The sequence below is a fragment of the Rhipicephalus sanguineus genome, chromosome 5, assembly GCF_013339695.2.
Source record: "Rhipicephalus sanguineus isolate Rsan-2018 chromosome 5, BIME_Rsan_1.4, whole genome shotgun sequence".
NCBI classification, from domain to species: Eukaryota; Metazoa; Arthropoda; class Arachnida; order Ixodida; family Ixodidae; genus Rhipicephalus; species Rhipicephalus sanguineus.
The window spans coordinates 75,859,312-75,883,685 of NC_051180.1; the positions used below are offsets into that span (position 1 = coordinate 75,859,312).

Genomic DNA, 24,374 nt, shown 5'->3' on the forward strand with positions numbered 1-24,374 from the left:
CACGTTCTTGATTTTGCATTAATATGTGTTCTGGACTCTCCGATTGTCTTGTATTCTTTCCTCCTCTCCCTTTATCATCTGGTAAGAAATGCCTCGGGGAGTAGGCTTATCGACATGTATCAGAGATGTTTACGAGGGCAGCAGGGAAGAGGCGAATACTGGCATGGCACAGAAACATGTTCCAACACAAAAACACACAAATGACACTAATACAAAGCTCACCTGCACAAGGAATAGTTGACGGGTCTCTAGAGAAGAGTTCGAATGAATGCCGTGCTCACGTGTTTGTGCTTGACGATGCTTTCGTGGCTGTGTCCCTCGCAGCCTCTGGGTGTCAGAAGCAGGAGACATGTCATTTGCAAAGTCTCTCGGGCATTGATACTCCCACATATGTTGGCCTCCCAAACGTTGTTGTCTGACCAGGCCAGCACGTCTTCTCTGCTCCACCCTCTGGCTCTGCCTGTTCTGCCTGTGGTTAAGTGCCTCGACACCACAACGACGACGAAGTGGCAGTGCAGAAGCGCAAACAGCACACAGGAATAAGAGCGTTTGGCCCCCATGATAGACACCTTGCTGCACGTGCCCACATGGAGCAGTGAAAAGAAAATAGGAAAAGAACAGGCCATGTCAACAGGTGGACGGAGCCAGCGGCTGGAGCAGAGAAGGCATGTTGGCCAGGTCGCATGACAACATTCGGGAGGCCAACACATATTGCCACGCCCACTTCTTGTTTTATTTTATGTTTTTTGGGTTTGACCAGCAAGGACGGTTATCAACGCTCAAGGCTGTCCACGAGGCAGTGTTCGAGAAGCTTCTCGATTGTAGTAGATCGTTTTATTAAGATTTCGCGCCGCACGCGAATGTTCCAGCTTTATCGAGAGATAACGCCGCCACCAGCGATATCGCTGGAAAGTTCGATAGCGCCTGTATAAAAGCCAACGCACTTGACCGCTCGTCAGTTGATCGACGGTCGACGCTCTGTTCGACGCTATCAGTGTATTGCTGTAGTTTGACTTTCAGTTTCCCGGCCACAAGTTCGGCCAAATAAACAGTTTCATCTCGGACATGCTGACTGCTGTCTTCGTCAACGTCACAACCACGTGACAATATGTCAGAGATACCCGTTTGAGCGCCAACACCTGAGAGACTTCATAAACGACACGCCTCATGCTCCAGGTGCCCAGTGACTGCAGAATAACCTTAAAGGGGTCATGGACCACTTTTCCAAGTAATGATCTAATGAGCTCATTATCGGAGTTTACTGCCTGCTGAATCAATTGCCGCAAAAATTTCTCGAATCCGTCAAGAGCGAGCGGAGTTATGGGGGTTTGGCGCATGCTGTCAGCGCTTTCTCTCTTTTCTCATCCTGACGAGTGCACTGGAAGCTACACAGGGAGGGATGGCACAGGGGAAAGAAGTTACGTCAGTGCGCGTCATTAAACACGATCGCTCTCCTGCCGTGATTCACGTGCGCAAGTGTGGCTACCGTGTAAAGTTAGCAGACTGAGGAGTGCGGCGCTGGCAAGTGGCGGCACCCTGTGGCAAGAAGCGCATCTGATCCGAATGCCGGCTATCGTATCAGATGCTATCGGCCAGTGAGGATGCTATGTCTTTTGCGACACGGAAAAACAGATACGCGACGTCAACTGACAGGCGCCCCGCCCACCGACGAGAGTGAGAACCGGCCTCTGCTTGAAAAGAGGGTGCCTGAGGAAATGGCAACTTCGCACTCCGCTTGTGGCCTTTACGCGGCGCACACGACTTTAATATTTTGCAGAGCAGTTCATAGCTGTGTCAGCTTTCCGCAGCTTGTGTTTTTTCAACAAGCCCAAGGGGTGCGTCATGGCCCCTTTAATGTTTGCAGACAAAAATATTTTTCGTGTTTTATTTTCTTTGTATTCATTAACCATCCTTCTCTTCTCATTTAGGCTGGGGTTCAAGACGGAACCAATTGGCTAGAAGCCTCTCCTGAACCTGCAGTGCAAGAACCCAATACGGACGATGAATTGCCTGAAAAGTATAGTATTATTTGTTGTTGTAATTTTTGTTTGCTTCCTTGTTCGTACCACCGTGTACATTGTATTGGTATTGCTTTTAAAATTACTGAGTGAATCAGTGAGGTAGTAATGATGACACATGGCAGTTTTGTTTATTTCAATGAGTACTGTACACATATGCCAAGCTTCCAAAACCACCGAAAGACTTGAGGGGCATTTGCTACATCTTAGAGTATGCCATCGAGCCTGTATAGGAGGAGTACCTTTGTTGCACAAAATGTGTTTACTATGTCAGTTCAATATAATTAAGGCTTGCTATTGAAACTACCTGTAAGGATCTGAACAAGAGAGATGAGGTGCCTTTTTCCTAGATAAAGCTGCATAATGGCCTTACTTGAAGAGGTTATTACTTCTCAAGTTGGTCAATTATCCAAGTATTAACAATCTCCTTTCATACATTAAATACATAGCATGGCCATGAAGACTCAGGCCATCAATGTCAAGACTACTGAAGTTTTCTGGCCATCATCGTTGTCACTAGATGCCTCCATATATGAACGTTATCCCACTTTGCATACTTTTGTTCATTGGAGGTATTCCCCAAGACATCTCCGAGAGATATATTTAGCAGTTATCACTACTGAAGGGTTTTTTAATTGAAATTTTGCCTTGTTGTCTTGCCTTGTTGATGTCTAGGCTCCTTGCGGCACTTAAAACACTAAAGGGAAATAACATTTTATGTCAAGGTGAGAGGTCAGTGCTTGAGAATGTCTAAAACGTCATAATTATACACTGCAGCTCTTTCGTAATAGAGAAATTAGGGTAAGTGTAGGATATGATTTGCACCACCACTGGGACATTCTGGAACACAAGCATGATGACGCAGTAGGGCCCAGTACAATTAATCACAAGTACTCAAATTACCCATGAGGAAAAAGAACCTTTCATTGCATTACGAGACGGAATAAAATAAAATCGTTGCATTTCAGTCTGATTCATGCAAAAAAGAGGTTGACGTTAACCTTGAGAACAACGCAAGGTCCGTTTTTGCCGGGCTGTGCTCCGCGAAAGCCCTTGCTCCACTGCTGTGCCGGCTGTCAGGCAGTGGGGGCATGACAAATGCTTTGTCAGAAGGCTATTCTCAGAGGTGGGCAGTTTGATTGCACTAACGGTATGCGCACAACTAAAACACGATTTTCTTTCAAACGAAGAATTTCCTTCACACGAAACAGGCACTACAGGGTTTCTGGAATGCTATTTCTGCAATCCACGTCAACTTAATATTTGTCTTTATTGTCCCTTTAACAATTTGCTAATAGAGGAATTAACAGAAGCACTGGGCTGCTGGCTGTAACGACAGTCCATAACTGACTTGAAACCCTCCACAGGAAACAAAAGAAGATAGACAGCTCCATACAGCTTGAGAGCATTAACACTCCGCACAAGAAAAAAAGAAGCCTGCACACCTTAAACATGCAATTGTTTATGTAATGCCATTTCTGTTACACTTTAAAAAAAAAAATAAAAATCTCAGGAGATGAAGCTGAACCAGTGCACTAGTTGGCTGCATCTTATGACATGCACCATGAGGATTTGACGCAACCTTTGAATTTCCCCTTGTTTCTCTAAATTTGGCCACACTGATTTATTCCATTTACTGTAACTGAACTGAGCATGGCACTGGATTCGTCATAGGTACATGCCTATCATGTAGACCCTTGCAAAACATTTTTGGGCGCTGAGGAACTGTCACAGCCTTAGCCTGGCCATTCTAGGTGGATCATTATATGTAGGCTTGACTGCATTTGTAATAGCACATAACTCTTCTCTTGTATATTCATTTCACAAGCCGTTAGAAACTGCTCATGTCTTTTGAGCCCTTTTGAACATCAACACGCGTTGATTGTTAGCAGTGGCGTAAATCCAGGAAAATCGCAAAGGGGGACACACATCTACCCATGCCAGCAATTTTGGTTTTATAAATATAGGGTCTATTTTTAATTATATAGAAATTAAGATCATGCCTAGAAAAATGGGCCTTGGTGCCGAATGAGAGAGCTTAACAGCACTGAGCAGCCAATAGTAGAAACGTACGTTGGTGAAGTTATTTTCTCAGTGAAACTCGAAGGGCTCTAGCATTTCTCGTTAATGTGTCATATGAGTTAAACTATCAAATGAAAATACTAGCACTTTGTTGTTATAATGCATAGAGGTACAGTGTTTCTTTAATTTGAGCTCCATTCCCAACTGTGTACAACAGTTAGAAATAGACTTTAAAAAGTTGAATGTTGAGCGAGTTTGTGTCTGGACCACGGTGTAAGAATAGGTTAGGTGTACCGACGTTCCGCCTCCGCCACGCAGCCTCCTCGCCAAACATAGGGACGCGCTTCGCGTTTTTTCCGACAGGCTGCGCTGGGTGTATCGAGGCTTCAGGTCAGCCGCTTCAACGGGGGCCGCGTCGCTTACAAAGCTGCATTTGCGACAACTCTTTAACTGCTGGCCGTTCCTTTTTTATCAGGGTAACCGCACATATCAATCTGATTTGAAAGTAAATGCACAACATCAAGAAATTCAGTGGCGGTAGCCAACAGATGGAAACACATAGGAAATATAGCCTCTGCGAACAGCGATAATGAGTTTACAGGGGAACACGAATTTCAAAAACATTTTAGCTCGTGCACAAATAAGGCCACTGTGGCAAATTGGTTGACGCCACCGCGACAAACTGGGTTAATAACATCTGGTGTTTTACGTCCCAAAACCACGATATGATTATGAGAGACGCCGTAGTGGAGGGCTCCGGAAATTTCGACCATCTGGTGTTCTTTAACGTGCACTGACATCGCATAGGCCTCTACCATTTCGCCTCTGCCGAAATGCGACCGCCGCGACAGCGGAACACCGTGCCCACGACCTTCGGGTCAGCAGCCGAACACCTTAGCCACTGGTCCACCGTGGCGGACCCGAACTGGGTTAGTCAAAAAGAAAAAGGTATTCCCTGAAAAAGAAAGCGGGGGTGAGGGGGGTTGACGGCTCTCTATATGATGCTTGTAAGAAGAAAGCAACACATTTGACAATGGTAGGTTAGAAATTCCTTTCATGGGTTGTCGTTGTGCATGCACCATATCGCATGGATTCAAGCAGCCGCCCACGGTGTTAGTTATTGTTCAGCCGCCTTTGAAACGTTTACACGTGCTGGCTGGCGCGTGTTAGTGAAGGTTAACGTCCGTTTACCGACCAATCCATCATGACTCACCATGTGCCATTCTGATTCTGCCTCTCGTTATTCGTCACAGACATGCTGTTTGTTGCAGTAGCAGAAGTAGAACTTTGTACCCTGCTCTGGGTGCACAAACGTGAAATGGTCGTGCCCGTTTCCTTTTCAGCGTCCTAACCATTTGCTTTCCAGTTTTTCTTTCGGGAATGACAGGAATTGGGAGTGACACCATATTCCGTGACGTCAGTCTGACCCGTTAAAACTAACACGCCAAACCAGACGAGGCCCCATTCGTGCACATACGTTCGCCAGTCGAAACGCCTGCCGCCTAAATGCTAGCCTATTTGAAATAGCTTATCCTTGTTCATCGTGTCCTTATTTACACAACTTATATTGTCCAGATGGGCAAGAAGTGCTGTTTGCCGCGATGCATCTCTGGCTACAAATCGTGCACGGAGCAAATTTGCTTTTTCGCTGCTCCGAAGGGTAGTGACCGCTTGAAAATGTGGCCACTGCTATTCCACGGAAAAATCGCGAGTTGCAAAAAACAAATTTTGTTTGTGAAAAACATTTTGATGCGCGATTTGTCACCAAATCATGGGAAGCGCTATTTAAAAGGAAACGTTCTTGTGAGGAAACATTCTTTCGTATCATTTAGCCGCACCATACAATACTCGAGCTAAAGCAGCTTTTTCAGGCAAAAATATGTAAAATTCGTAGATTGTGCCAATACTGTCATAAAATTCGTGGCGTACCATAAAGTATATATCTTGCAGTCTATTTATTTTGAATATGTCAAAGAGCGGCTTCGTAGTCATCGGCCACAAGCTGTCGCCCACTTCATTGCATTCTCTTTCAATCCTGTATTTTCCGAAGTGGGAGCGGCGCGTCACCTGCTAGTGCACGCCCCGAAAGACATAGAGTTATTTTATTCCATTACATCAAAGCATCCGTCTTCTCGCAAATGTCGCAAATGTACAGAAATTGCAAATAAGCGGTTCGTAGTAAAAGATTCTGAAGGCTCACTTGATCTCATATGCGAAATGCCCCTTAACATGACACCTGCTCTTTATATGATGCTGACCGCAAATACATTAATTAATATTTCGAGGGCAAATGAAGGGTGAATTCAACACACGTCACGCAACTGCAGATTTACATTTGTAGACAAATGCGGGCACGATCGCCTATATAGGCCACGGTGTTGCCGAGGCCGAAGGTGGTGTTTATGAGCTTCACGCCGCATGCCAAACCGTCATGCATAAAACACTACGAAGTCTTTATATCTAACTTATGTATATGATATTACAATACCACACAATCCTCACAGGGCCTTGCGATATTGCTAAACACGCTAAAACACCGAATGTTAGAAGCGTCAGGTTTGTGCTGGGTATAGCCAGGTGGCCACCGTCCCGCGCACGCCTCCTTTCGGCAAGAAAGGGAAAGAGGTCCCCGATTTCTCCTCATTCCAATGCGCCGTCGCTCCACCTAAACTATTCTAACACCGTGGTCTGGACATTCATACCATCGTAAGTAGCGCAAGGAAACAGCACAACAGGAAGGAAAAGATGAACACAGGTGCAACACATTGCGCCTCTGTTCATCTTTTCTTTTCTGTTGTGCTGTTTCGTTGTGCTACTTACGATGACAGTTAGAAATAACCTCCCACTGTTTACTCCTGGAAACTTTCTTGTAAAGCACGTTTTAAATGTGAAGCAGTTCTTAGCAAACCAAAGACACTTTGATTGTTTCCATCTGTCTATCTGCTGCCTACGCCTTGGCGCTTTCATGGTCATTTTCCCAACTTGGTAGATACCAAGATTGGCACAGGAAAGACATGAGTTTATGACAAATATGATTCACAGGTCATGACATCAATAACGCAACTTCCCAGTCTTGTATGTTATGAAACCCTTTCCACCAGTCAAGTGTGGCACGTACCCGCATACGCAGCCCGTGGTATGCAGGCATGCACCACGTGTGATTCGCAGTCTATATCAATCCAGACTTTGGAAATCTTAGCGCGTTAACATGAAGCGGTCTGTGTGGTGGAAAATGCAGTGCTGGCGTCAAATCACTGCTCGAGCCGGAATGGAACCCAGGCGTTCTGCATGGCAGTCGAGTGTTCTACCACAGAGCCACGCCAACGCATCAAAATGCTTTGGAAAAAGACCCTAAACAGGCGTTGTGTTGGGATGACGCCAATTTTGGTTGCAGTGTTGGCTATCTGCTTTTGTAAGAATGAAAGAAAAATTACATAAGTACACCTGCCACTCTGCAAGCTATAGTCACGCGTTGCTTCAATACGCCTGCGACCGCTACTTATGATATGCACATCATCGCACCTTAGCGTGCACTTCGCTGCGATAAAACTAACGTCTCTGTTCTAACATGAGTACCCACGTTACGTCAGACCATGAGCTACCCTTTACATGCCAGTGTAGTCGTCACGCCTGGCAAGCCCACGATATGTGCACAAGCACGGCCGCTCGATGAAAAACACACGGTGCGGCCTGCCGTGTGGAGCGGATACTGCGTCGGGCGCCTAGTGCTCCTGGCTGCCGCCGCGGCGCCACCAGTGGGGGAGCCTCTGGGGAGACCGAAAGCGAGAGCGCCGGAATTGTTGCGGCGGATCGCGGCTTGACAGCGCAGCTGCTATGCGCTTGTTAGTTTTTAAAGGGTTACAATAAACTTGCTATAGCGTTAACTATATTGGTAATCATCCTACCGAATGTGCGCCAGGATGCCTCAACCTAAATACAGCAAGTGTTAGTTTTATCTGAAGTGGTTGCTCGTGCGATTTGCGATTTTTCGCGTCACGTTTTCTCTCTTTTGTTGCCGTTGCGCTGTTCACCATCGATAATGTATGTTTGTGTTACAGTTATTTTATCAACAGGAGAGTCGCTCATTGACAGGTGCGGTTGTATTTCTGGAATGACTGTTGCTCACACCTTAGAAACAAAAGCATTGTGAACATCAGGGGAGTCATAATAGCTTTATTTCACATGCGTGAAAAAAGGATCACTGTGTTATTGGAATCACAGGCGCAGCACTTTCCTGGACAGGGGTTTTTGCGCCAAGCGTATGAGACGCTCAACAGACATAGTATTAACATTTCCTGCCCAGTTGGCAAGAAGCGTTCGTAAGAGCTTTCTGATGAAAACTTTGCAGACTTCCATGGCGTGGTCGTCCGCCCCGCCAGTCCACTTTCAGCACTTCCATGGTCATAGGGAACAGCTGGTCACCTTTCAGACATCCTGTGAAAAAATATCCTACTGGAATAATATATGATGTTGACAAGCCTCTTATTACAAAACATAGTAATCAGTTTGCCACTTGGGGTACCGCTGTGGAGTTCTCTTCTTCACCACGGTCAACGAAACCAAAAAGTTTGTCGACTTGTCGTTTGTATATGACCCTCTGCTGTATGGCCATCTCGTCAACGATCAGGGAGCAGAACACTTCTTGCTCTACAGTGAGACCGTTGAATTCGATGCACAGCCGCTCCTGTATCAACGAAGTGACGCCGATTCCACCTGTTAAATGGCCTACATATATCTGGAGCGTTGAGCGACAAGGGAGCTGAAAGATATTTCTGGACCTTCTATGCCCATAACTTTTGTTGAAGCATGCCTTTCAAATTACACATTCCCTTAGAATGACGTCACTGTAGTGGGGCTTCTTCGTCGAGAAACTGCGGACTTGGTTTCTAACGAACTCGGAAGTCTTGTCACCTTGCGCAGCACCATTGAGCACCTTCATAAAACAGGCAATGTCCGTGTTATTTTCATAAAACTGCATGCGCTCCTCAGCCTCATTCACTTTTTCTTGAAGGGCCTGCAGTGCTCCTTTCATACGAGCGACCTTCGCTTGGAAGCAGTGCGTTTTTTTAGCTTCTTCTGTCAGCTTAACAAGGTCGAATGTAGTTTGACATGATGCATCTGAAGATGATGCCATTTCCACACACGTTTCATTCCCTAATTCAAAGTTGTTGGCCGTTGTGGCTTCAGTGCTGTCACTTGACCAGCCGTTTTGGCTAATGACAAAACGGCTATTTTGACCAAGGTTGCTATTTGAGCCTGTTGGTTTGCCATTAGTGGATATAACTATTTTGAAGCAGCATTGCCCGAGCACTCGGCACGCGACTGCGCATTATCGGCTTCTATTTCGGAGCATGGCCACTTCTTCCTCGGAGCAGGCGTGCTCCTCGTGCTCATGTAGCTTGGATAACCTGGGAACACTGTCGGCACAGCCGTTGGGAAAATTATCCTCAGCTTTTCAGTCTTCTTGTAGTCCTGCTCCGTAAAATGCAAGGTGCACACCAGGGACCTGTCATTAGGCTGCCATACTTTTCACTTCCCGCCGGGTCCTTCACGGGAAATGTTTTGCAGACATGCTGCCCTGCGTTCTGCATTACTGGGAAACTCGTGGTAGCGTATTTGCGGGTCCTTCGATGCATTCGTGGAACACAACGGCACACAACAGCTTCGCGGCATTTTGCCTAATGTATAAAATATCACACATGCGCAGACTGTCTTGAGTGACACTCAGTGCGAGCGATTCATGCGGAGAAAAACAACCACTACCTCGACCTACCCGGTGAACGCGCGCTCCTTCCCGCTTGCGTGTCGCGTGGAGCCCTCCCCTACTACTGGCGCCCTCCTAGCGAAATGCGGCGACAACTGTCAACTCCGCTTCCCCGCTCTCGCCCATTGCCTGCGCTGCGACGCGGCAGGCCGCACCGTGTGTTTTTATCGAGCGGCCGTGGCACAAGTACTGAACTTACACATTATATAGAGGTTGGTCCTCTTCGTAACGCTCTGCTGAAAGCAAGAAATACGACGTAGACTACTACTCATTGGCTGCTGCGCATGAAACTGATTCCTACAAGGCGTGGGATTTGCTGGATTTTTATGTTCACCAGTGTTTTTTTAAAAATAACAGAAGCATAGTCCAGCAATCAGATTCCTACTTCATCGTCAATGGCTTCTACTTAACTGTTGACATAAATAAGTAACAGTAGGAATTATTCATTTACCTTGTATTTTAAAGCCAAGCATAATAAACACTTGCGGGACGTCAGAAGTAACCCCAACATTTCAAAAAGCTCGTGTTCTGCAGTTCCTTTTGAAACGAAAAGCAGAGGCTTTCACTTTTGTATTTAATTTCTGCTCTTCAGAAGAGCTGTTTGAAAAGGGGGGGGGGGGGACACTTGCATGGTGCATCCCCCGCAGCCTGAAAACAGGGAGGGTCAGGACCCCTGACCCCCCCATGATTTACGCCACTGAGGTCCCAAAATGTGTGCCAGTTATTAGTGCTGTTGTTGTTTGATAGTTCTGCATACACATTGCCATTGCTGCTTTCTTCTTTTCCAGTGTACTGGATGAGGAAATTTTCAAGGCATGTGGTGGCCTTACAGCACACAAGTAAGTGGTGAAGATACAAAATCAGCATTGCTTGAAAAATTGCCAGCATCACCATCTTCACACTACACGCTGACGTCCTTGTGATTACACTTATTGTTCCGGCATTGCTGATCATCCTTGACCTCTGTACTTGCCTAGTTTGGTTCATCTATGAAATAACGCTGAAAATTTTCTGTACAATGAAGACACATTCTGGACAGTTGTTCCATATCTGCCAACCAGGCCCGTAGCCAACAACAAATTTTTTCCGGGGGGGGGGGGGGCACTCGCTGAAGGCCTTCACCTATACGAGAAAAACGTATTTTCATTATTCATTTTCGGTAAAACACCCTTTCAGGGGAAGCCCAGGCCCTGTTACGATCGGCACCTGCACCGAAGGGGAAATGGCGTCCCCCGTCTTTCGAACAAGGTGTCGAAGGGCTGCTTGCCTGCTGACAGCTGTTCAAGCACTTGCATTGTCCTCCCAAGCCGGGAATTGAGGCGCCATGCAGTCCAATGCCACAAGGTGTTCGACGAGATGAGTGTAATGATCTCCGGTCGCGAAATCTTCCTTGGAGAGGCAGTGGCGACGGCGCGGATGACGGGCCGTCCTGCTAATTGAGCGGTGAGGTACTTCGGAGCAGAGGACCTTTTGATGCGCCCAGTTGTCCGAGCGTGTACGGCCTTCACATGGCAAGGAAGGACCCCCTTGGTGCCACAGGTGCAGTGTGCGGTGGCCACGCCGTGGTCGAGGACGTTGACCTGGGCAGGTGTGGGTGGCATCCTCATTAGTGCTGTGTGTTTGACGTGATTGGACCGCCCCAACTTGGAGCAGTTCCCCCATCTAGGAATCTGGGGAAAAGAGACCCTTTAAAATGAGCCTCGCGGGCTCACTCAAAAGAAAACCTTTGTCATATAAGAAGATGTTCGTCATGTAAGACGAAATGCTTGCCATGTCAAGAATGTAAATAAACCACGTTAAGTTTCTCTTCATTCTCTTCGTGCTGCCTCTGCATATTCCTCCCTAGTTTCCGGTGCCTGCATAGGCATGTCGCAACAGCTCCTAGGGCATCCCTCCTGGCTACAAGCCTGCTGCCAACTCTCCCGATTTCTGACCTGTCTTCCCGATTCTACGATCGCGGCCATAAATCTCCCAATAAACTGCCTCAACCCAATTTTGAAAAAAATAACTACAGTAAAACAAAAACAGGTGATCAAAACAACACAAACTCATTTATATGACACACCAAAGAAAAGGGAATGTCCACACAGCTCAAAAAGTTCGCTGGCTGTTGCTGTTTCCTGTCATCTGCCGGGCTCTCCTCCTTTCACCAGAAACACACAAACACGCACACACCCCAACCGCTGATACTGGGGTGCACGTCCCCCATTTTATGGCCCAGTTCAGAGAAGGCTCAGTAACAGTAGAGAGTCTCGAACGCTTCTATAGTAACAATGTTTCAGTCAGGCCGCAGGCCTGCTTTGAATGTTCCAAGGCCGTAGGCGCGGGGGCTGTACGCTGGACAGTTTTGTTGACCGATCACAGGTGTCACCCTAAAACTATCTTTTTTCTGCCCTCCCCGTGGCTGCTGGTGCCAGTGGTCACGTCGGCTGACTTACACACTGTTCTTTTGAACACATTTTTAAGTTCGCGCACCCAGCTACAGAGAGCGGCCACCAAAACGGAGCAGCGCATTTGCGGCAGCAGCTGCAGGGAAAGGGTGCACCTCAATGCTCTACTCGCCTTCGGAGTGATGGAGAGGGAGAGCATATGGTTGATGTGTGGCATGTGGGAACCTCAGAGTAGTTCTGTATCCTGTGCCGCGCATCAGTGCCCGATTTAGTGTTTTTATTGCCACGTGTCAAGTAACAAGCGTCAGTCACCGTTCAGGCAGTGGGAGCAAATGCAACGAGCTCTCAGTTATCTTGCAAGTAATATCGATCACTGAGGGAAAAAAAGACGTCTCTGCTTGTTTGGGGATATCACGGACCTCACGCTCCATGATCTCAAACTTGCATGCAAATGGAACAAATTCCCAGTGATGCAGTTGTAACTAACAGTCGCATTTACAGCAGCTGAAAGTTTTTCTCTGTAAGGGCACTGCTGTAACAAGTTTTAAGGAGCTGCGCAATATTTTCTGGAGCTGCTCGCAGTTGTCACTTGCACCGCTATGAGCTTGCGGGAGACGGCCGCGTTCGGTACTCAGCAGTCACTCCCTGGCAAGGTCCAGCTGAGGCCGTAGGCATCAACACCCAGAAACAGCCAGCAACGTTCCCATACTGCCCCCCCTCCCCCTGCTGAAGCTATGGGGCTGTCCTGCCGCAGCCTGCTGCGACGACGCCCCCACCAGCAGTAAAACCTGGACAACTGGTGCACTGCGTGAGGGCGCAGAGAGGCGCAGCAGACCAGGCAGTGCAGCTCCGGGATCGAGGTCCTGCAGGTTCAGGACCCATCAACGGGTCCTAAACCTTTCGAGATCTTCCAGGATATCCTGCAAGTCCTAAACCATACCCAGGCACAGACGTCCACCTTGTCAGAAAGTGCTCAGAAAGTGCACTCAGCAGGTCGCCGGTGAGGTGCAGGTGCCAACTCGCAGGATTCTACTGCAGGTAGGCCAGCCAGCCACCTCAGGTGTGCAGTGTATTGGAGGGTGCAACAGACACCCGATGCCCGATGGTCCACTTGTCGATTCTTCCTCCTTCTCCCTCTTGTTCTTCTTCATCAGCCAGCCAATTTCCGCCGATGCCCCATCCTCCTCCTCACCGCTTGACTCGTCCTTCTCTTCCATCTTCCTCAGAGTCTTTTCCTTCCTCGTTGTAGTCCTCTGTGCCAGGAATGGTATTATCGTCATCATCACCACCATGGTCATCACCGGTGCCCTACCCGTACAAATTCATGGGATCATCAGCATCATCTTCCTCCTCTTTCATTTCTTCATCTTCCTTCTCTCTTCTGCCCTACGCCGCTCTCTCGTCATCTTCAAACTCGTCTTCGTTCTTAGCATCATCCTCCTTCTGGCCCTTGGCCTCCTCCTCTTTCTCCTGCTTAACCTTTGTGATCTTATCCTCATCTCTGTCATCTACGGATTGCCCGTTCTCCTTGTCTTTGTGGTCCGCATTTCGGCCTCCTTCATGTCATCATCTTTGGACAGTCAGCTGCAGTCCGCTCCTGCAGACTTTTCCATCTTGGTGTCGCCGGCGCCCTTCTCCTTGGCCAAGATGACTTCATCGGCTTGCTTGTTGACATAACTTATGGCTTTTCTGTGTGAACTGTGGCAGAGCCAACGCAGCCACTCACCTTTATTCATCCTCCAGCGGCACTCAGCAGCTCTCATTATTGCCGAAGATCACCACGCAGCCCAGGTGGCGGGGATCCATGAGCAACGAAACAGCCAACGCAACGACACCTCTCCTACAAACGCGTTCATACCCAGAATGCAGCTGGGGCCCCACGCTGCAGGCGCCAGTGTGGGAGATGGCTGTGTCTGAGCCTCAGGCAGTCACTTCATGGCAAGGTCCAGCTGAGCCTGTCGGTGTACACGCCCCGGCCATGGCCATCAGTGTCTGGGCAGCGCGCAGCCCCCAGCACCAACCATGGCACGTGCGACAAACCACACATGCAGCTTGTCGTCATCTGTTCCTTCTCTGCAGCGCCCCTCTGGCGGCATTCCCATAAGCTCTATAACATTACTTGGATGCTCCGCTGTAAGGTGAACTTACATAATGTAGATGTTTCATGATCAAGCTGTCTTACAAGACTTTTATTGAGCCAATGCGTAGCAGTGACCGAAATTCACGACTGCTGTAAGGTATTGCTCAGTTCTCATTTGGCACACAGTGTCGCAAAACCAAACGTGGCCACCATAAATATAAATACGGTAATTCAAGTTGTCGCCTTGCTTTCATGTGATTTTAAACTGCAGCTGTTTTGCTTTCGTGGCTTGTGACAGTTTCAATGTCGCACGTTCATTGGAACAAGTGACGAGCAAATGGTGCGGTTCAGTGAACATGGTAGCGTTGGTGCCGCACCACTCCAGGCAACACCCGAAGCTTTGATGACAAGCTGCGGATAGCAGAGTAGACATGTTAGCTTATCCTATACCATATTACCAGAGTGCATTGGGCCTGCATTTCTTTTAGCACGCCATCCAGCCTTTAAGCTGCCGCTGCTCCGCTTCGAACAGCACGTTCATATTGGCCACCATTACATCTCTCTACGCTAAACTTTATTCTCCAGATAGTTTATATTCATAATGAATGTAGGCTTATTTCTTTTTAACCGTATAGACTGCTGATAAACATATATTTCCCTTTTGTTGCGAGTGAGACAATATTCTACATTCATTTTGATACTCAGATGGGATTATTTTCAAATATTCATGCTCTGTTAAAATTCAAATGTGCACTGAACATCTAAAACTCCTTGGCATTGTTTTCAAAAAGATGGCATTATTCGCATCTATTGCGAATTTGTGCCGCACATTTTCAAGAATGACATCCAGTAAACGGTCAAAAGAACTAGGTGAGTTCTTGAAGCCAAATACCGTGCAGGCAAATTCAGAGAGACCTTTGTCACTGGTAAATACAGTCATAGTGATGTTCGTGGCTACTGTTTCAGTTTGAAAACAATTCATACAAGCAGTGAGCGCCGGGGCACTGCCTTGACTTGATACATTGACTTAATTGATGGAAAGGTTTTCGGGACTCCGAAGCTGCTGCTCCGAATTCACATTTGGTGGGTGCATTGTGGAGCAAGCTGAGGCTCTTAGATGATACAGGACAAGACAAATATTCCGGATGACCTTTACTTCACTGTGCCGGCTGCCAGCATCTCCAACACAGATGCCCGAGCCGGGGCCAACCACCTGCCACGGGCACATTTCATGTCGTTGATGATCGTGGCTGGTGGAGCTGCACATGTAGCGTTTTCCACAGTACAGACATCTGTATGGTTTGTGTCACATGAACGCCATTGCGAACCTGGGGATCATGACATGACGCCATTTGGGCAAGGCGAAGGTCTAAATGTGAGAATAACAAGAAGTGGGGATATGGAAACTGGTACGATATTACTTGCTGGTGCATATATACGCAGCCTATCTTTGATGGGCATTTAATGTTGCAATCTACAACAGTTGCCAAGTACAGTGAATAGTTGGGAAAGATATGGAGGAAATTTTAGTGACAGTTTCCGCTGCTTTTTCCACCGGTATAAACCTTGATTGCTATGTGTGTGATCCTACACACTGCACTGTTTTAACTGGAGGTCCCCTTGACAGTTGTAAATTTGGAACCTCCTTCTGCATTATATACAGGGATGGTTATCTGACAATTAAAATCTTATCAAAAATAAAGATCTTGCTTTATCGCTACGCAGTTCTTGCTTAAATTTTGCAGTATCAGACCTTATTGCCCTGATTGTTTAGTGTAACATTTGGAACTATTACTGAGTTTGTTCTTAAAGGGGCCCTGCAACACCTCTTCAGCATGGTCAGAAAACGCTGCCAATCGGTAGTAGAGGCTAACGAGAACACGCGAGCCAAACATTGTAGCGCAGCACGCGGCCTGGGATGTACAATAAATTCTCAAAGTCAGCTATAAATCACTTCCTCTTCTCTTGACAAATAATGCTATTGACTCAAACTCACTGCGTCACTCACACAAGTTCGATGCCATTGGCTGATTTGAACATGGCGCGCTCGGTAGTTACTGCGGCTGCCGCAAGAGGCCGTCGCATGCCCACACGCGATCGCACTGAAAGTTTGTTGCGCGTTCGAAGAAAAAAAAGAAAATGCGCTCAAGGTCACGAGGCGCATGTGACGTACCTCCTTCCCCCATGCCACACCTCCTTGCTTAGCTTCCAGCACTTTCATCAAGACGAGAGAAGAGCAAAAGCAGTTACAGCATGCGACAAATCTTTGTAACTCCGCTCCTACTGGAAGGAGTGTAAAAATTTTTGCAATGGTTGATTCGTGAGTAAATAAGCTCCTTTAGTGAAGTCATTCCATGGCTTCTTGGAAAAGTGTTTCAGGGCCCCTCTATGAAAAGAAATCATAAATTCATTTTCTTGAAGGGTTTCTGAACCACTTTTCTGAGTAATCGTCAAACGACCTCAGTATCGGAGTTTACTGCCTCGTGAACGAATTATTGCAAAAGTTTTCAGAGGCCTTCAAGAATGAGTGGAGTTATATAGATTTGCCACACACTTTAAGCAGTTCCTCCCTTGTCTTGTCCCAATGAGCACACTGTAATGTACACAGGAAGAGATGACATAGGGGAGAGAAGCTACAGTAGCGTGCATCAGGGCCTTGTGTGAGCATCATGAAATGTGATTGCTCACTCCCATTGTGATTCCTGTGCGCGCTAGTGTTGTTACTCTGTAATTTTAGCGCACTGCCGGCATGTGGCAACATCTAGTGGCAAGATGCGCATCTGATCCATACACTGCTCGTGATATATGTCAGCAATCTGCTGTTCAACGACGTACAGCTGGTGCCCTGCCCATCGAAGTGGGTGAAGACGGGGCCTCTGTACGAAAAGAGGGCGCTTGAAAAAGTAGCACTCCATTTGTAAATTCTACTTGCCACACATGGCTGCAAAATTTGACTGAGCTGTTCACAGCAGTGCGTACTGTTCATAAAATGTGTTTCTTTACCAAGCCCGAGGGGTGGTTCAGAACCACTTCATTGAAGAAGATAGCTGCTTCCGAGATGACATTTGCATAAAGTGCTGTCCGAAAAGAGTTGTGACGTGTTGCTTGCTCCTCTAGAACACTTTGCAACCCTTAATGAACGGCAGTATTTGAGCTCGGGGCCTTATGTACCGAATTTCAATGCTCTAACCAATACACCATACACGTGTGCCTGATCGTGTCTAGAAGTGGTCAGCATGCGATACTGTACATTCATACACCTGGGTATGTTTTCCACTATACTGATTGTCTCCTAAAAAATTTCCTTCGTGCAAGTCACTGTATTGAGACGTTTTGCACATTTTCACAATGCTGACAAGAGTATCACTGAGTTGTGGTTATTCGCATTGAGTATGATAATTGACACCAGTCCCTTTCTGCTGTATCTTCTTTTTCCTAAAATTTTAATCAGACTGTATTCGTCACTTCATATTTCATAACAAATTATGCAGTAGCTCTTGAATAACCTTGAAAATTTATATCGCCGTAAAATATACATAGCAGTACTTCATGTTGTGGTTGTAAGTGTAATTACAAAAAGCTCTTCCTATGACAAAATAATTTCCCACTGCAAACCAGCTCATTGTATACAGGCTCAACAGTAACGCTTGCACTTTTTTATTTTGCCTGGTTCATATGTATTTTTCTTGGTCTCTCGCAGAGCTGCAAGGCATGGCCATAACATGAGTGGAAAACTGAAACGTGTGCAAGAACAAGAAGATGGCCTGTGTACATCAGTCAGTCGAAAGAAGAAGCCATCAAGGAAAAGACCTGCAGTGCTGAGGACAAATGCCAAGTCGCAAAACCGGATGACACTTCGAGTGCTGCTACGCCGATTGCTCTGCAGCAGAAGCCAGATCGCCCAAGAAAGAAGTCTCACAAGCATGAAAAAAGGAAAAGATGACGAAGTAATGATGTAGGCTGAAAGCTAATATAAAAGAATAGTTTTGTGCAGTTGTAATGCTGTGACCTGTTTCATGTTATGAAATCTACAAGATGCATGCCTTTGTGTGTAACCGCTCTGTTTTCTTTATCTTTTAATTACAGCAAATGAGTTACACGGAGGTACACGAGGTGGAAGACATTTCACGAAGAGGATAATGCTGTAACGAGAGAGGTAGACGTCAAGGCGGCCGAAGTGACCGTGCCGAAATCTCGCCACTTTTATTCGAAGGCCCTAGTACCAGCAGAGCGGCAGCGGCTGCCGGTGTCCAGCCTCCAGGAGCGTGAGCTCGTTCTTAACTGCTCGCGCCTCGAGCGCTAGGCATGAGCTGCGCGAGAGACGCGGCGCGGTGGTTGGAAAATCACGATGATGGTGAATGGCGATGATGACGACGCTACAATGCCTTATCTACCTCAGGATAGCGCCAACCTAGAAGCTAATCTTAAAGCACATAGCTTTCTTTGGCCCTTTCAACCATTCATCATTGTGGGACACCGGAATTTCACCACTAATGCAATGGCATCTGTGCAAAGTGCTTGTTCTCTCGCACAGTGAAGTTGTGCGGTTCATTCATCACCAATGCTTTCACTATTGCAGCTCTTGATGATAGAAGTGCCGCCCAGCTATGCTAATGCTACACACACTGGCCAGTAGCTCTGTTCTCTGTAAAATAAAAAAAAAACACTGCTTAATATCTTCACTGCTACAAATATGTAACATTGAGCACATGATTCCTTGTAAAAAGCTTTCTGTAAGTGGAAAGCTATTCACTTACATTGACGATCGTCATTGGCTTCTGCATTTTTTTTTTTGACACTGCATACTGCAGCTTGTGTAGAGGTCGACACGGGAAATATTTGCAAACAGGTTATGCAATATGAATATTTGATAGCTTTGGAAATTGTTCCACTCGATTATCGTCCCTGTTATGAAATAAGGTGATGAGGAATGTGGCTTATTTGGGCATAACAAGCTTTATCCACAATAGTCAGTGCTCGCTTTGCAAGTACTACTACAAGCTATGTTGACAATACAATTTGGTGGAATCCTTGATTGAGCAGTCATTGGCAATGAGTGTGTAGTTTAGCTGTAGTCGCAGGCCATTATTATTCCTTGAGAGATAGGCTACAATTTGTCATTCCCTATCTCCAATACTTTGGTTTATGCAAGCCATCATTGTACAGGACTTGTGCACAAAAAAAGAAAAAGGCAGTTGAGAAAGTGCGTCATACTAAAAGAATGGTTTGATATGTGTTTGTAGTCTAGCTGCTCTTGATGAGTCCACTAAGGAACTGCATACATAGGAATTAAAGTGGATACTTACATGTCAATAATTAATTTTTATTGAGTTATATGATTTGATTGAGGATTGAAAAGCAAAGGTTATGAAGGGACAATGTCGTAACGGCACTGCATTGTGAGACGACGTTTGCATCATCGAAATAAGGAGTGCGACATTAAATGTTTTGAGTGTCACGCTATCTTGCCTCGCCATGGTTATTGCGTGCGTTCCTCTATACCAGATGCAAGACATGGGTGTCTTCATGACTGGTTAACACACGAGCCCATTAAGCTACCATGCCATCCCAGTGGCTTTTCACGCTGGAGTACACGTAGCAGCCATCAGATTAGACCGTGCACTCGTGTCGCTCGCTGCCACGACTGATGGCGACACGCTTTGAGCCACGAGCGCTCGTCGCAATACCTCGTAATGCGAAGTGTGCATTCCTCGTCACGAGCCGCGATTTGCGAGCAAAAAAAAAATAAAGCAAAAGACAAGGTCCTTGAAACAGATGCTGCTTTTCGGATATTTATTGCAAATGACGACGCAGGTGGTAAGTGTCGAAAGTTGTTTGAGCGAAACGTTGCATTCGACTAGCCGAGAGGCACACGAATGCCACCAAGCGTAGGATGAAGAAGCATCCCGCCATTTGTTTACATATGTTTTACGGACGTCGATGTATACCTTTCGACTTCCAACGCAGCCGCGGCATGGCTTCGCGTGGAGGAAAAACAGCTGATTGCCCAAGCGCACGTGACCTCACGAACGACGCTGTTGCTACGCGTTTCGTGAGTGGTCGAGCCGAGCGGCCCGCGATTGGTTGGCACGGTGCCAGTCACGTGGACATGCGACCTCTAGCGTGCGAGTTTGATCAGCTGTCTGCTGCCTCAGTTGTGTTGCAGAAGACAGTGCAGGAAGCGGCTTGTTTTGGGCTGACATGTCAGGTGCTCGCAAGTGTCGTTCCTGCGTGGACGGTGCTTGCACGACGGGGATCGCCTGACGGACATTTGGGACTGTGATGGTTGCTGGAAATCCCTGCGAGTGCCTTGAGGTGAGCACGGTGCGAGCGCAAACCGCTGGCCAAGCGCTGTACGCGTAAGCCTAAACCAGCCATCACCGTCTGCTACACGGGTGTTTATTGTTCACGTCGGAGCGAGTTACGCGTTCGTGTCATGGAGAAAGGTGCATCTCATATAATCACGACGGGCGTTTTTGCACTTCCAACCTTTTCACGGGTTCGTCATTGCCGCTGTGCGATCGCATCGGTCATTGTTTTTGTTTGACCTCTGACGCGTCGACTTAGGATTATATACATTGCTCTGTCGCGCAGAAAAGATCATGCCCTCTAGTGCATCTGTTTACGTAACGAGAGTGGTTGCCTGTTTCGGTTTGCTTTACAAACAGAAACTCACTTGCTATCGCTTAGACTACTGCGAGTCGCTGACTCGTCAGGTGTTCTGCTTACGACGCCGCAAAAGCAAACAAAAAATACCGTGCGATGCACAACAATAGATGCATACTGAGTGAGTGCAGTGACATTCGCTGCGTTACGTACCGCTGTTTTGTTGCTGCGGTACTTTTCTTGCATCCTTTGTCCGCCTTTGTCTCCACAGCCGCATTGCGGCGTCTGAGCAAACGCCACCGATCGTAACCTTGCCTAACGTTTGTAAACGTGTCCGCGCACTTTATAGTGAAGGCTGAGGTCGTTTCTCGACGCTTGCCGTTGAACGTTAGCGTTTTAGCCATCCTTTGCTTTCTGGTCACGGATGCTGGACGTTGTTCCGTGCTGCGGATCGTCTTTGTGACGCAAGCAGCGTGCACTAAAAAAGGCTGGGTCGCTTCTCTCATGAGCACCCCTCCCTTGATGAGGTCACTCCGCTGTCCGTGCAATCCCTGCCTGCTCCAGTGTCGCAGTACGGTGCGTACAGTTGGCCCGTGCTCACGACCCTGTTTTTTTGCGGGGCGGCAGCTGTTCTTTTTGAGCTCCTCCTCAACAACAGGTTTGGTTTCGCTTATTTGCATGCGAGGCGTTGCTCTCCGCAGCGCTTGGTTCGGGGCGTCCGTGCACAAAAAACTCATTTTGGGGTGCCGTCGCGGAGAGTTCTTGTGCGTGAAGTTTTGGAGGCATTGCTCGCCCTTAGTTTTTCGTTGCTTCACGCTTATTGTATGCGCGATTGCCTGATCTGAGAGACGCGTTCGATGCAGTTATGTTCTCGAAGCGCTCCTGAGCTCTCGATATCTGACATTGGCGATTACCACCTCCAAGTGCCTGTGATAAGTGCTTTTTTGTTTTTCCTGTTTTCTCAATGTGTCCATGCTCAATGGAACGCCTTTGTGCGAATTCGCTGCTCGCCTCTTTTTAATGATCCCAGTGTCTTGTGTGTTTTTTCTGCATAATTGCTAGGTTTCCAATTTCACATTATCGCGCAGCGTAGCACTACGCATAATGCGAGCTTTAGTTGGGATGAGTGTTGTATCGTTTCAACCGGGTGAGATGCTTTTAAAATGCCTAAATGTGAGTGCTTTGTAACGGTACGCAATGTTGTAAAAGTTACGAGGACACCCTGATCTTTATTTCTACATGCATACAGCTGTGCATGCACACTTCACAGATTGCATAAGCCATGCTTAAGCTGTCACTGTTATGGCCAATGTTGATGGTCCTTAACACTTCGCATTTGTACAGGTCGTACTCAATTCCACCGTTTGCTACCTGGTGTGAGCACAGATCCTGTTGTTGCCATTTGTTCCATTCGTTACGATGTCATATATGTCATCCTTATTTGTAGCATCAACCATTAATGTAAATTGCAGCTGAGATTGTCTTCCTTGTTTATTTCTTACCAATAAAACTTTATGCAGGTACAGGACCAGTATGAGCCTCATTCATGTTTTTTTAACCACTGTAACAACAATAAATTTGTAGCCTTCAAGCTACACGCTACATACGGTGTCAGATGTCCAATTCACTTTCTCACAGTTGAGTGGTTGCTCCTCGTTGCAGAACCACGAAGTCCATAAGTATTAGTAAAGTATCTTGTTGGCTGGAGTGACAGTTCTCATTGCACTTGTCAGATGAGGAATATCTGTCCTGTTTTCTTTTCAACACTTCCCTTGTCTTATGCACTGTTTATCATCATGCATCCATACCAACTTGCACAACTTTCAGCTTTAATGCAGGAATATCTGGTTTGTAGCTTCCTGTCAATGTCTGCATATTAATGGGCTGCAAGAACATAGTGTCGCATGATGCAGCTGGGTTTACAGCAAGCACAAATACCTACCTGAAATGTACAGCTAGAGCACTTAATCATTCCCTTCATCATGCTGTTTCATTTACCTTAAGTCCAAGTACATCAGTTTGAGTGCTTATTACTTTAATTTTTTGTGAAATGTCTCCCATAAATGCAGACCCAATTTTAAAGGTTGCTGAGAATTTCTCCCTATAATTATGTAATCGTCAAATATTCACGCAAACTCAGCCCCCTCCCCTCCTTCTTATTTTATTGCAGGGCTTGCTCACAGTAGTCGTGAAACATTGATATACTAATAGGAACAGCAACACAGGCAGTTGTCACATCGGCATCTCCAACTTTCCAAACTTTTGGTCGTTGCCTCTATGCACTGAAAATATTCAGATACTAGCATGTCCAATTATTGGCAGAAACTCGGACATACATTTTCCATGCCTTCAGTTTTTTTAATGCATTTGCAGACACCTTAAGTAGTCACTGCGGTGGCTCAGGACGTCATGGGTTCAATTCCTTCTAGTGTACTGGCTACCTACCAGCAGAGATGACAAGGCACTTGTACAACTGAGCTTGTCAAATTAATCCAGTGCTCTTCAACAGTAGCATTTCTCGTAGCTCAGCAGGCACCTTGGTTCTGGGTGTTTGCATGCAAATATTACAATGTAGTTTGGGCACGCTGTTGTGGGGGACCCCATTTCAATTTTGAGCCGCTGGGATTCCTTAACCCATATATGCCCAAACTCAGAAGAAATGACAAAACAAAATTTTTTTTTCCACAAAAAGTGTACTTCTACCCTCAAAAGAAAGCACAAGTTCGTTTATTGCCAGGTAAACGCAACAATGTTTTTCAAGCCGTCATATACATATAGGTCACTGTGCACTAGGTGTGGTAAGCCTTGAAACATTTCACGTGCACACCGACATTGCATTTTTCCCTCTTGATGACGTCTTTCATACAAAGCACGCGTTTGCCCGGAGGAAGCGATCGGCATTTCACGTGCATTTCTTCCTCTCCATGACGTCTTTCACACAAAGCACGGGTTTCCCCGGAGAAAGCAGTCGGCACGTAGCAGCGTGAAAAGCAAGCAATGTCTAGGCTTTCACACGTTGAGAATGAGGCCTGGTTGATGTGCTGTAGGTGGCACTAGTCATCGGCTAAAGAAATAGCATGTTAGAGTGCATCAAAGAAGCGTCCTATATGTAGGACACTGTGCATATGTGGGTTAATGTGCACCTAAATCTAAGTACATGGGTTTCTTAAAGTTAGGATGTTTAATGCCATCAGTATACATATACCGTAAAGCAGGGCCGTAGCCAGGAGTGGGGTTGGGGGGTTCACCCCCCCCCCCCCGAAAATTTTCAGTTTTGCTTGCGTATATATACACGCGCACATACAAACGCACGCACGAACATGCATAAAGTATGGTCGAACCCCCCCCCCCCCCCCCCGAAAAAAATTTCTGGCTACGCCCCTGTCAGTCAGTATCTGTTGTGTGCACCATGCTACATATTCCCTTTACTTATTGCATTCATAGCACACAGTATATTAACGCGATAGCGTTAAAGAGCTCGTATCGCAGAAATT

General features: G+C 46.7%; 2 protein-coding genes across 2 annotated transcripts in view; both read left to right on the forward strand.

Moving 5' to 3' along the window:
* LOC119393789 (G patch domain-containing protein 4) overlaps positions 1–18,270 on the forward strand; it is a 37,292-nt gene extending 19,022 nt beyond the window's left edge. Inside the window, exons 5-7 of the mRNA XM_037660946.2 lie at positions 1,929–2,017; positions 10,593–10,643; positions 17,975–18,270. Of these exons, the coding sequence (XP_037516874.1) occupies positions 1,929–2,017; positions 10,593–10,643; positions 17,975–18,233 (399 nt within the window). The 3' untranslated portion in view covers positions 18,234–18,270. The remainder of the gene's footprint in view (positions 1–1,928; positions 2,018–10,592; positions 10,644–17,974) is intronic.
* A 1,911-nt stretch (positions 18,271–20,181) lies between these two features.
* LOC119393790 (protein FAM214A-like) overlaps positions 20,182–24,374 on the forward strand; it is a 109,823-nt gene continuing 105,630 nt past the window's right edge. The window contains 1 exon segment of the mRNA XM_049416363.1: positions 20,182–20,589. The gene's annotated coding sequence lies outside the window, so the exon portion shown is untranslated.